At 42.1% G+C, this 13,788-nt stretch overlaps 1 protein-coding gene across 5 annotated transcripts in view; it reads left to right on the top strand.

Annotated features, from left to right (window-relative positions):
• RALGAPA2 (Ral GTPase activating protein catalytic subunit alpha 2) overlaps positions 1 to 13,788 on the top strand; it is a 294,158-nt gene that overhangs the window by 108,557 nt on the left and 171,813 nt on the right. For all 5 annotated transcript variants that reach the window (XM_043478794.1, XM_043478793.1, XM_043478797.1 and 2 more), the window contains 3 exons: positions 2,526 to 2,616; positions 3,864 to 4,040; positions 13,217 to 13,410. In XM_043478794.1, coding sequence (XP_043334729.1) covers positions 2,526 to 2,616; positions 3,864 to 4,040; positions 13,217 to 13,410 — 462 coding nt within the window. The remainder of the gene's footprint in view (positions 1 to 2,525; positions 2,617 to 3,863; positions 4,041 to 13,216; positions 13,411 to 13,788) is intronic.

Below are 13,788 nucleotides of genomic sequence, written 5' to 3'. Positions count from 1 at the left end.
CTCAGTTCAATAATTCTCTTCTCATGCATATGTAGTCTGCTGTTTAATGGTCCCATTGAATTTTTTTGGTTCAACAATTTTATGTTTTGCTTCTGAAAGTTCAGGTTAACACTTTTCAAGTATATCTTGTAATCTCTCATGATCTCTTATAGCTTGCTCATTTTTGTGTGATTCCCATCTTTTATTCCTTTAAACTAGTCACAGATTGCAGTTCTGAATTCTTCATCTGATCATCTGAAATCCTTGAGGGGTGGGTGGAGAATCTATATCTGATATTTTTTGTTTCTAAGATTTGTGCATAGTGGGTTTTTAATTTCCTTTGGTGTTTGGTGACTTTTGATTGTGAGTTCCTAGCTGGCTGATCTGAATCTGCAGAAAACCTGAATTTCTGATATGATGAAGTTTCACAAAACAGGGAGTGCTACTTTAATTTGGGACTCTGGTTCCTTTTGCCACTGGCAGTGGTAATATTAGATTAATGCCCAAGGTAGCCCCATTTCACTGCCCTGGTTTCCATTTGCTTTGGGTGGGAGTGGAAAGAGGAGGTGGGTCCCTTGAAGGTTTATTTTACTTCCTGTGAGCCCCAGATTTTTATGTAGGTTCTATAGTTGGAGGATATTTTATCTTCCAGAGAGTCAGAAGCAGAAGAGCCTATATTCTGCTTTTCAATTAAGGAGATATCCTGTGTATATTCCATTATCATATTAGAAATATATGCTTCCTAGGTGGCTCAGTGGTAAAGAATCTGCCTACAATGCACTAGACACAGATTCAGTTCCTGGGTCAGGAAGATCCCTGGAGAAGGGAATGGCAACCCTCTCCAGTATTCTCGCCTGGGAAATCCCAAGGACAGAGGAGCCTGGTGGGCAACAGTCCATGGGATTACAAAAGAGTCAGACATGACTGAGCAACTAAACAACAACAATATTAGATATATATCATCCTTCTTTAAAGCTAATATTTTTTTTACATGCTGTTAATCTTCTAAATATTTTATTCATGACCTACTTATGTGTTTTAGCTTAATGATTACTCTGTCCTTTAATTTTACATCTTAGTCCCTCCTTTTCATGTGTTTGCTTATTTAGTATTCATTCCTTCAGTTGGCTTATTGAATTCCATGATGTTTGTACACTCTAAGCTGGAGAGCCTTAAATATACTATCTTCATTTCTGGCTCTGATCTCCATCTTGCCAGTCATGGATTTTTGTTGCACACTTATGGTACATTCTCTTTAGATATTCAGCCCAAAGATGGATATTAAAATATCAGAAACTTTCCCAATTCCTCCGTCCATTGTCCATCCATCTGCCTTTCCTCCCTACCTCACTTCCTTCTTTTCTCACCGTCTTTCTCATGGTCCGCTAGATTCATATCCTTTTGTAATTTAAGTTCCACTCCCATGGACAACACTTATATAAGCTCTTGTCTGTCATTCTGCAGCATTTTTAGAATTTATCTTTTCTTCTCTTTTTCTATCATCAAAAGCCTTGTCTGCTCATTCCTGAATTACCATCAGAGTTCCATAGCAACTTTCTTCGTAACTCTATTCCACAGATAGTAAGTCAACTTAACCATTTTGATTATGTTTTTAATCACAATCAGCTACCGTCTGGAACATACGGTTGCTCATTTTGTCAATACTGGGTTGAAATTCCTAAGCCTGATGTTGGAGGCCCCCTGGCAGGTGTGCCGCTCGTAGAAGGTGGTCACGTTTCCTTCCTACCGTTTTCCCTCTTCGCCTGACTGCCCTGCATGGCCTGCTGTAATCGGCTTCTTTTCCTGCACGTAGAACTTGCTGATTTCTCAGTGCTTCCTGCCCTGAGCCCCTTCCTGCCTACTCTCTACCACCTCATGTCTGTAGCCTTGTTGAGCAGCTCTCCTTCACTGTGAGCCGATCAAGGTAACACTTTCTTCTGCATACCTTTTAGAGAGAGTTGACTTGCATATTTTGCTAATGTACATTGTGATCATTTTGTGTAATTTGTGTACGTTTTGTCTTTCCACGCCAGTTATGTAAAATGTAGGGGGTGCAGATTTCCTCCCAGTGTTCTAGTCCTGTATTTAACCCACAGTCCAGTGCTGGGCAGTGCTCAGGGAAGCCTGCTGCACCTGTAACAAGAATGGGTCTGGGTGGGGTTTATGCCCTCCCTGCCAGCACGCTGGTGACTTATACCTCCTGGAGGATGATATCCATTATGTATGTGTACCCAAGCAGAGGTACAGCTAGAACCTCAACATAAATGATTTCCATGTAACTTGGCATCCCTCCTCCATAGACCATGTTAATTGGATGCCAGCTGATAAAGCAGAAGTCTTAAATTTAAGATCTTGGGTAATTTATAACTCAGTCACAGTAATTAGTGAACCCATATCCTTCCAATGCAGAATGTCATTCAGTTTTTTGTTACTGTTCTTGCTGTTCATTTGTTTCTTTTTCTTTAGACATATGGACTAGAAACTTAACAGTCTTATAAAAATTAAAACTTTTCTGTAACCAGCACAATCTTTCTTTCTTTCTGAAGATCTTAGTTCGGAGAAGCAGCAGCCCCATTGAACTGGATTTGAAAGATGACTCACAGCAGATGCAAGGAAAATGTCGGGAGAGACAGAAGAGTAAGTACCAGGAGATGTGGTCTGTGTTTGTCCAGCTTCAACATGGATGGACTTTGTTTCCTTTTGATTTCTAACTTGAATGATATCATCTGAAGATATGATGTTGCGATATGGGACATGTTTATTTGTGGAATCCCAGGATAGATGGGTGGTTAGTACCAGTCAAACATTAAACACTACCCAGTTACCTTCGAGAATTGTCTTTCCAGCCCTGGGTCTTTCTCCAGGTGAAAATCACAACCAAGGCTGATGGCTGGTGAGGAGACAGGCCCAGAAGGAAGAGTGGTCTTCCTTCTGGAAGTTTCCCTAGGTTCAGAACACAGAGCTTCTGCAGTACCTTGACGTCAGTGGTATAAGTATTTAAAATTTGCCTGGGATGCTGAGATGTACCGTTAGGTACTGTGATATGCGGCCCTAATACTCTGCTTCCCTGAGGTCCTCTGCCATGGCCCCTCCTTCTTGGTCGTTCCTGGTGGAGGGCAGAGCAGGAATGCTTCGGCTCCACCTTCTAGAGTCCCGGGACAGGCAAAGTGAGCGACCTCGCAGGTGACTGGGCTAGCTGTCAGTTCTCTGCCCGTGAATACCTGACAGTAGATTAGTAGCAGCAAGGCTGGGGCTGACCCGTCAGCAGCTGACCCAAAGGGCACCAGGAGGGCTGCAGGCAGAGAGGGCGGGCACGCCGTCTGTGTGCAGCAGACAGGGGACTTAGGGGGCAGGCCGGCGGAGTCGGTTCTGTGTCAGACTGAATAGCCAGGTGGGGCTTCGCAGCCTTTGACAGCATCATTGTACCATGACAAATCAGAACGTTTCAGTGCTTAGAGGGGGAGAATCTCTATTGGTGGGATGCCTCATCCCCCAGTGATCCTAGGTGACTTGCCTAGGTTCATGTCTAGACATAGATTCTTCAGCCTGGAAGCATGAACCTGCCTTTGTAGTGGGATTAATTCCCATCCACCTCCTCTAGCCTCCCCTGTTTCATAGTTGAGTAAGTCAGGGTACAGGTTGTGAGGATGTGCTCTTGTGGGTACCAGGGGAACTCAGTTAAGGCCTGTGAAGAGTCGGAGCCCATAAAGACAACGCACATCCACACCTGGAAGCTGTGTGTCGTTGACCAGGGGCCCCACGCAGGCCCCTGTCCCCTGAACGATCCCCACCGGGGCAGCTGCTTTAGGTCCTTGTGTGCTGGGACCGTGGAGGTGCTCGTGCCCTGCCCTGGCCTTCTTGGACTGTATCTTCCGTCATTCCAGGTGACAGTGTGAGCAGTGACCCCACTCTGGGCTGCAGCACCGAGGCAGAGCTGTCCCTGAGTCCCTGGCAGACCTGCGAGGAAGACCCAGATCTGAGCCCGCCCGCGGATTCTGTGACCGACGCCGACGCCCGCCACTGGTTACAGCTCCGGCCCACGGATGCTTCGAACCTAACAGGTAACCATGTCCTTCAGACGAGGCAGCAGTGTTCACAGGGTTTCCCAGGTGTGAGGATGCTAGGGCATCCTTCGGCACAGTGATGATGGGGGCTGCCCCCTCCCACATGGGTGTGCCCACCCCAGTCCCCCCACCCCCACCCCCTGGTCACAATCAGCGGTGGAGTCTTGGTCTCCTGCGTGCAGAGGATTCTGAAACAGTGGAAGAAGAGGGAGGAAACCCATCGTGCCCACACCCGCTGTCCAACACGGGAGGAGGTGGCTGATAATTTAGGCTGACACTTTGCCATCCCTGACTAGATTTGCTTTACTCTGAAAGCAGAGAAAAGTGATTTCTCCAACTTATATGTGCCATGAATCCAGGAGAAGTTAAAGAATTTGAATACTTACCTATTATTGTTTTCTTTAACTTTGCCATAGAATCTTTGATGCATGCAAGATAAGTTGTGATGCATGTTATAGATCAGTGAGCCTGCCCTGAGCATAAGAAGTAGAATAGCTGCCCCACAAGTGACACCCCCAACAGGGGGGCCCCCTTCTCAAATCCTTCCCTTCTCTTGTCATCTTATGTGAATACTGTGACCCTGTCCGCAGTGTTTTTTTTTTTTAATTAATTTATTTATTTTTGCAATTATTTAAGTTTTCCTGGGGTTTTTAATAACCATTGCCACTTCTTTATAAAGTGTTAACCACAGTATCTGTCTCTTCAAACAACATATCATTTAATTTTGGTTTTAAGCTTTTTAAAAATGTCGTCATATTATGTATTTTTTTTTTTTTTGCAACATTTTTCCCTTGAGTATTCGTAGTTCTAAGATTCATGAATAGGTTATAGAGCCAAACTTTCTGGGATGGCATCCAGGCTCTGCCAAGGAGTTGCTGGGTGGCTTTGAGCTGGTAAATCTCTCTGTCCTTCAGTTTCTCTTTACAGTAGAGTGGGGATACTAATAGTCCATATTATAGGGTTGTTGGAGGAATCAGTGAGTGAGCCTCTAAGTCAAGCACGTAGAGCAGATTTAGCTCTTCATATGTATGCACACACACATGCACGCCCATGCATACACACGTATCTTGTGACCCTGGGAAAGTGAACCTCTTTCACTTTAGGTTCAGTTCTCTGGCCTGTCACACAGAGGGCACCAAGAGAAGTTGGGTTTTTGCTTTGCTTGGTTTTGGTAAGAAATTGTCTGGAGAGGCCAGTGTTCTGAGGAGCTCAGCATGGAGGTGCCCACCACGGCCATATCCCTCCTGGCCCTCCACGTTCCCTGGTCCATAGACATCTTGATGAGAACCACAACAGCAGACCACAAAGCACGTGTTGAGTAAAACGTGGTATTAAACTAAAAATCATTTTAAAATTAGAAGTAAAGGCTAAACTCTTCACTTAGCTTTTTTTTTTTAACTAAGCAAACTGGTTTTCATAAATTAAAGTATAAATTTTAAGCAGTCTCTGTGTTTTGGGAAATTTCTAATAAAGTAACATAAAAACTTCATAAAATTTACATAGAAAAATGGTGTTGGATAAAAATCTTTTATCTATGAGATAGATAAGACCAAAAAGAATGCTCTTAATGTGCATTTAATGTTTATCTTAATTACAACTGGAAAAACAAACCAGTTAACTGTAAATGAACAACGCATTGCCTTGTAATGCTGTAAGTGCCGCCCTTAAGAGATAGTGGACATTTTTGGTCTAAATGTTCACCTCTGCCCATGGTAGAAGCCTTGTAAAGTTAATGAGAAAACAGTTGACAAAACCAATGTGCTTACTTTTATAACTTACTGGGTAGTAATTGGTGCTTCTCAAATTTGTGGTTCTTTCATTATAGAAATTTCTGTAATATATATAATGATAATTTCTATAATATATATAATACAAAATCATTATGTATAGAAAATAAATATAATAATTGTGAATAATAATATCATAAATTTCTGAAGGATTTAACAGTTTACAAAGAACTTTGAGACATCCTCTTTGATTTTTATGGTAAGCAGGTCAGGTTGTACAAATTCTGTTTGAGGTGGAGAAGCTGAGACCCAGAGAAATAGTGTCGTCTTACTAGAAAGTAGGCCCAGCATTGGAACTGGCTTCTAGAGTGTTTTGACTTCAATTCCAGAGTCATGCCCACTCCTTTCTTCTGCACTGCTGTTCAAATTACAACTGCCAACCCCATTCAAACTATTTGAGAATTATTGATACATTTATGGAATCAGTGGCTTCTTTGGGTACAATATTCAGATTATCCAAGGGGAATCATCATCATGGTACTGTTGAAGACTTTAGTGCATTTTCAGTAAGCTGAATTTGCCTAAACAAGGACTAGCTTTAATTACTTTTATTGAAAAGAGAGAAAATTGGGTGATTACCTCTTTTGTCTGCCTTCTGGAAAGCTTAGCTCTGATCCCATCTCAGAGTGTCCCTGCTATGCTCGGTCTAATACACTTGTGTGAGGTAATTTCATATGATGCTCTCTCTGCTGTGATTAACTCCTCCAGATACTCAGCTCTTCTTTGAAATCCTAATATCGAGAATCAGTACACTCAGTTCAATAGTTCATCTTGTCATCTGTGAAAAGGACAAACCGTAATATGATAAGGTTTATGGATTATCACTGTTCTGAATTTAACTTTCTGTTCTTAGGAGAAAAATTTCTTCATAAATGGACAAAGCAAAACTCATGTTACCCTGATCTCTAGGACATGCAAAGCGAGCGATCCAACAATTTGAATGTATCTCCATTTCTCACTGAATAATCCTACTGGTTATTAAATGCTTGGAATAATAAACTGCTTCTAAAATCTTAAATTCCTTTATCACTGGCCAGCTAGCAGTTTAGTTTTGTATTTGCTTTCTTATTTAAATCATTTCATGTTTTTTGGAAATGACAGTTAAATTTATAGTGGACTGCTTCAAAATGTGTCTGGGATTTGTATGGCAAGATATGGAGACATGGAGGTGACTGTCATGAAGGAAGAAGATTTTAGAAATAGGGGCATGGGGACTTCCCTGGTGGTCCAGGGGTTAAGAGTCTGCCTTGCAGTGCAGGGGACACAGGTTCGATCCCTGACCTGGGATGATCCCACGTGTCGCAGGGCAACTAAGTCTGTGTGCCACAACTACTGAGCCTGTGCTCTGCCACAGTGAGAAGCCACTGCAGTGAGAAGTCCTGTGTACCACAACTAGAGAGTAGCCCCCACTTTGCCTTAATTAGAAAAAACTTCATTGTTCCCTCGGGCAACAGTGAAGACCCAGCACAGCCAAAAATAATAAATTTTTGAAAAAAGAAATATGGGCACAGCATGCCCCATGGGAGGGCACTTGAGGGGTCATCCAGGTTGGTGGGGAAGTAGGAAGAGCGAGGAAAACATGGGCAACATCCTTTATCATCATTTGCACAGGTAAGGGAAGGCAGGGTGGACTAAGCAGACTGGGGATCGGCTGGTTTAGATCATTTCAGCCAAATCTGAAGCACAGACACTGGCCCAGGCAGCCAGGTGCCAGACCCTGCAGTGATGAGGGCACCGGGGCATCCCCTTGTTGGTGAGAGCTAGACAGAGGAAGGTGGCCAGGATGCCTGGTTTGGGATTGTGAGGTTTACATGTGAATGACATACTCCCTAGTGAGTTGTTTGCCATCTCTAGGAATTGGCAGCCCTGGGAGTGGCAGCCCCTCCTGGCCAGGGAGGCCCCAGATGCCAGAGTATCAAGAATACCAAAAATAAGAAAGTAGACTTGACTCACATGGAAGTTTTGTTCAGTTGAGCTTATGATTTTCAAGAAGGGGGTATTTATAACTCTATAGAAAAGCTATGACAAACCTAGACAGCGTATTAAAAAGCAGAGATATTACATTGCCAACAAAGGTCAGTATAATGAAAGCTATGGCTTTTCCAGTAGTCATGTACAGATGTGAAAGTTGGACCATAAAGAAGGCTGAGTGCCAAAGAATTGATGCTTTTGAACTGTGGTGTTAGAGAAGACTCTTGAGAGTCCCTTGGACAGCAAGGAGATTCAACCAGTCCATCCTAAAGGAAATCAGTCCTGGATATTCATTGGAAGGATTGATATTGAAGCTGAAGCTCCAATACTTTGGCCATCTGATGTGAAGAGCTGACTCATTGGAAAAGACCCTGATGCTGGGAAAGATTGAGGGCAGGAGGAGAAGGGGACAACAGAGGATGAGATGGTTGGATGGCATCACCAACTCAATGGACATGAGTTTGAACAAACTCTAGGACCTGGTGAAGGACCAGGAGGCCTGGCATGCTGCAGTCCATGGGGTCACAGAGTCAGACACAACTGAATGACTGAAAAACAATAGCTAAGTATTGATATTGCTGCTGACCTCATCTCTTATTTAGCAAATAAGCTTATAGTCTAGAAAGACTGCTTTTGATGCTATAACAAATAAAAAGATTACTTAGCCATAGCCACGACCAATTGAAGAACTTACCAAGAGGACAGAAAAAATAAGACATTTATCCTAATGAGGACAAATAATGGGATAAGTGTGATGAGACTTATTTAAAGAGAGTTTTAATCACAGAGATAGACATGGACTAAAAGAATGGAATATAAAACATATACTGGATGCATAAGGACATGGAGTTGTGGTACACGAAAGAGGCAGCCTTATAGATCTGACAAGAGAAGGATGGGCTGCCCAGTCAAGCACGCAGAACATTTAGCCAGCGGGCAGAAAACCTCACACCCTGATTGCAGCCAAATTCCAATGGATAAATACTCAAATGTAAACAGGAAAATTTTAAAACTTTGGGAAGAAAATGTCTTCTAAAAATTCTATGACCTTGGGGGAGAGAAGAGTTTCTTAAAATGAGATAAAAAAACAACTAACCATAAGAAAGTGGCTGTCATTAATTCAACTCCAGCATAAATAAAACTTTCTTTTCGTTGTCAGAGAGACTTTTAAGAACCGAGAGTTAGCAGAACCTTGACGGTTAAGGGCCAGCTTCGGTGCTTCTTCTTTTCCAGGTACCTATTACATCGATGATACTCTTTTTTTTTTTTAAATATTTTTGGCTGCTCTGGGTCTCCATTGCTACTCTCAGGCGTTCTCTAGTTGCAGCGAGTGAGGGCTGCTTTTGGTCGCAGCGTGCAGCTTTCTTACTGCAGTAGCTTCTCTTGTTTTGGAGCACAGGGTCTAGAGTGCGGGCTCAGTAGTTACGGCCCACAGGCTTAGTTGTCCTTGCGCACGTGGGATCCTCCCAGACCAGGGATTGAACCTGTGTCTCCTGCATTAGCAGGAGGATTCTCAACCACTGGAAGTCTAGTGCTACATCTTAAGATCAGACTCAGTTAGAAGTAGTTTCCAACACTTCGCTTTAGTGGAGGAAGGGTCAGTGGTGTTGCCTCGCATCAGGGATGGGATTGCCATTGGCGATTGGTTGTTCACAGCTAGTTTTTGGCTCCAGGACAGTACATGACGGGAGAGGATCAGTCAGTGAGTACTTCAGTTGGGGGATGAATCAGCTTTCAGCTGCAGGCTCTTGTTTGATTTAGCTTAAAACAACACATTTCAACCTTTTTTTGGTAGTAAAAAATATGTATGATTAGGTTTCAAAATCTCTCTTAGTATATTTATCCCAACCCTGCCTTTCAATGTTGTTACTGAAATCCTTTGACCACTTCTGCTTTGAATTATAGCTTCTGCTTTTAATTATCCCTGTTACCTGCCACCAAAACTGTTTTTGCATGAGTGGTTTGTCAGCGTCTGCCACTGCACACATTTTTGGAATCTCCACCAGGCTTTGATCTGTTTTGGAAATATCAAATGTTCTAAAGAAAAATCATGATGACAAGTACCATGAGATTGGTTGCTCACCTTGGAGATCTTTAAATGAATGTTCCATGTCTGGGAAGCAGATGAGAAAGGCCACAGTGATGGTCAACAGAGTGGCAACCTGCTGTTTCTCCACTTTATTTATTTGTTTACTTTTTGTTTCTCCACTTTAAAAAAATGTATTTATTTGGCTGTGCCCGGTGTTAGTTGTGGCATGTGGGCTCTAGTTCCCTGACTAGGGATTGAACCTGGGCTCCCTGCACTGGGAGCATGGAGTCCTAGCCACTGGACCACCAGGCAAGTCCCCTATTTCTCCACTTTTTAATCATCAAAGTCTAGGCCTAATTTTTCTGGTCCCAGAATTAAGGTGTTTCAGTTGAGCTTTTGGATTTGTGCCTTTTCAACTCAAATGGGAAAATCATTTTCAAAGCACTGGCCATGCTTCAGGTATACTCCACCAAACCTACATAAAACTGCTGCCATGTGAAGTCGCCATTTGGTTGGCTGCCTTATTTTACCAATCACCAAGACTTATTTCATGACTAAAATCCTTTGTACATTTGCAAAGTTCTAAACTTCAGATTGCTCCTGTATTAAAGGCCTGTATGTGTTTGGGGAAAGGTGGTATAATTTTGTTTGCAAGACTTCCTACTTTAGTAAAAAATATTTAATGTCTCTGAAGCATTTAGCAAGAATGAGACAAAAAGGTGCTCTTAGGTTAGCATACTAGCTTGCTCATGAAAAAGAAAATGAACTGTTTGGTATTTTTGAGGTGAACGTGAAATTTTCAGAAATCTCTCAAATCCCAATTTTTAATTAAGCGCCGCTTCACTGAGGAACCATCTACATGTGAAATGTCAGCATCTGTTCTGTTGCTTATGCCACAAGTGGAATCATTTTGGGCAAAAACATTTCAACTCATTACAAAATTTTTTTCACGGTAATGTTGAGCATGCAGTCATTTCAAATACCTCGAAAAGACTCCCTGTATTTTGATAATGTGATGGGGGATGTTACCTAGAATTTTATCACTGAGGAATACATTTTTGGTAGGGAAGGGGGATCTTTCCACAACAGAGAATGTGATTGTTGGCAGGTTGCAGGGAGATGCAGGTGGTAAGGTACCTGACCTCTTTTTACTTGGAGCTATCACTCAAGGGAAATCCCGGCATGATTGGAAGGCTGAAGGCTGATCTCCACCTCAGATGGCTATGTTGTGGGGGTGATGCTTGGGGATGGAGCAAAGGTCTAAGTCACCAAATCTTCTGACTCTTTTTTAACCCCTTATGGGGTTAAAGACTCATTGCATTCTTCATGAGAAAACTACATGCCATATGATGCTGTTTGTTCACTTGGAAGCTTAGGTTTATTTGTAAGGTTCGTTGAAGCTTCACCAGACCTTCTCAGACCAACAGATGCTTGATACCAGACTCATTTGACAGACTAAACATCAGGAGGATGACAGACTAAACATCAGGAGGTTTTGTAAAAGTCAATCGGAGAGTCCAGAAGGTCCACAATTTGGCTTTTGCCATCTATACAGGTGCAGTGTGGGAGATTCCAGCATGGATTATATGTGTCTCTTTAGTCAAGTATATTTATGACACTGATGTGGGAAATACTGATGTGTTTCACTCTAAGAAGAAACAGTGCTCCTGGTTTTGGGAAGGCTTTTCCATGACACACGTACCATCCTTATGAAATCTTCTGCTTCAGGGTCTTGTGCTCTTTCCATAATAAACATAATAAGCTGTTAGCGGCTGTGCAGGAAGCATCTAGAGCCGGCCGTGGATTTGCCCGGGCTCCTTGTCACACTTTTCTCCTGCTCCTGGCTGGCTCTGGTCCTTCCTCCCCTTGAGTTCCTCGCATCCATAGACTGTGCTTCCATTTCTGTGGTTAGACCTGAAAAACCCCAACAGCACTTGCACCTGGAATGATGCTCAATGGTGGTGGATGTTTGTTAGTATCTTTTTTTTTTTTAAATCAGCTTCTATACATGTACTACAAAGCAATAGAAAAAGCAAAGGACACTCTTTAAAAACATTAATAAAATAGGCAAATAGGAAAGATTGATCGAGGAAGAAATACTGGGTGTGAAAAAGGGAACAAAGCAATAAAAACAACATAAAAATTAAAAACAATTCAATAGGTTAATTCCAATAGATTTATAAAAGTAGAGGACAATTCCTAGCTTTAGTGAAGCTTCAAATAAAAGAAAAGCTGTCTTTTTCAACCTGCTCCAGATATGTTGAAGCTCTCCAGAGTCAGTAATTTTTCACACGAAAGTTTCAATTATCAGAATTATTTTTGAATCTAAGATTGTAAAGGGAACTGTAGGAAAATTAGCAAAGCTTTTCCAACACAGAATTCTATACTCAGCCAAGCTATGAATTTACCAGTCAGGGAACCAAGACTTTCAGACATATGAGGACACACTCCTTTCTCAGGCATTTAGGAACATGCAGTCCACTAAAAGAAGAAGAAATACCACATACCATTTTGTGATTCTGGTCTTACAGATGAGAAGGGTAAATATATGTTCACACAAAAGCCTGTACACATTTCTAGCTTTAGGTCTAATCAAACCAAAACCAGAAACTATCCAGTGTCCTTCATCAGGTGAATGGAAAAACTATGACACCTATGGATACACAACCCCCATGGATGAATCTCTCAAATAAATACCTTATGCTAAGTGAAAGAAACCAGATGGAAAGGCTACTTACTAAAGAACTCCATTTATCTGACATTCTGGAACAGGCAATGCTGTAAGGATAGGAAATGGCAGTGGTTGTCTGGAGCAGAGGCTTGGGGAGGGGACCAATGGCGTAGGGGCCCTGGTAGAATGAAGAGGAAGTTTCATGTCAGTTATGGAGGTGGTGTATGTGACAGCTACATGATCATACACATTTCTTACAGCTCCTTGAATCTAAGAAGGATAAAACTTGTTATAAGCAAATTACACATCCCACAAAACCTGAGTTAACAGTGACAAACACCGCAGATGTCACTCCCGCCTCGAGGCCATCCTGGGCCGCTTTCTCTCATGACAGTGCTCCCTCCGCATCCTACTCAAGTTCTCCTTCCTCTCCACTGCTTATGAAGACCTTCTCAGGGTCTCCAGGAACGGTCTCGTCATCTCTGGGTTGTCACCCTTCTAGTTGGAAGAATCAGAGTCATCTGACATTTCCTCATCAATCTCAGTTTCCTGTCCTTCCAAGTTGTCAGCCATTTCACACCTCATCTCAATTATTTTATTCTGAATTGTTTTACTCTGGATTTGCATACATGTTCAAGCATAGGTCATTTGCATTAAAGATAAAAGGCTGTAACAATGAAATAAAAATTGTGTTAACACACGTTTTCCCTCACAGACAGCAGCGAATGCCTTGCTGATGACTGCAGTATAATTGCTGGGGGGACCCTCACCGGTTGGCACCCAGACTCAGCCGCTGTGTTGTGGCGAAGAATCTTGGGGATCCTTGGAGATGTGAATAATATCCAGTCACCCAAAATCCATGCCAGGGTGTTTAGCTATCTCTATGAACTCTGGTACAAGCTAGCAAAGGTATGTCCTGCTATTGTTACCTTTCATTCTAGTGTGGTAACATTGATTTGTCACTTAACCTAAAAACTGTGTCGCATGTGACTTTTGAACACATTCTGGACCATGAGTTTAGATACTGAGACAAAGTACATTTGGTGATCAAAAAATAAATAAAAATACTTATAGCTTGGTCATTTTATATATGTCTAAAAGTTATTTCATTTAATGCATAAATAAACTATTGCTATAGGATATCAAAGAATGGGATACTATACAATAGTTGTAGTTACTCTCTTTATAAAAGCAGTACTGGGCTTACTGTACAGAATTTGAATGTAGAGAAATGCTAAGAAGAAATTTAACCTCACCGTCCACATGGAAAGCCATTATTAGTATATA

The sequence above is a fragment of the Cervus canadensis genome, chromosome 10 (assembly GCF_019320065.1).
Source record: "Cervus canadensis isolate Bull #8, Minnesota chromosome 10, ASM1932006v1, whole genome shotgun sequence".
Lineage (NCBI taxonomy): Eukaryota > Metazoa > Chordata > Mammalia > Artiodactyla > Cervidae > Cervus > Cervus canadensis.
This window is presented reverse-complemented; position numbering and strand designations above follow the sequence as displayed.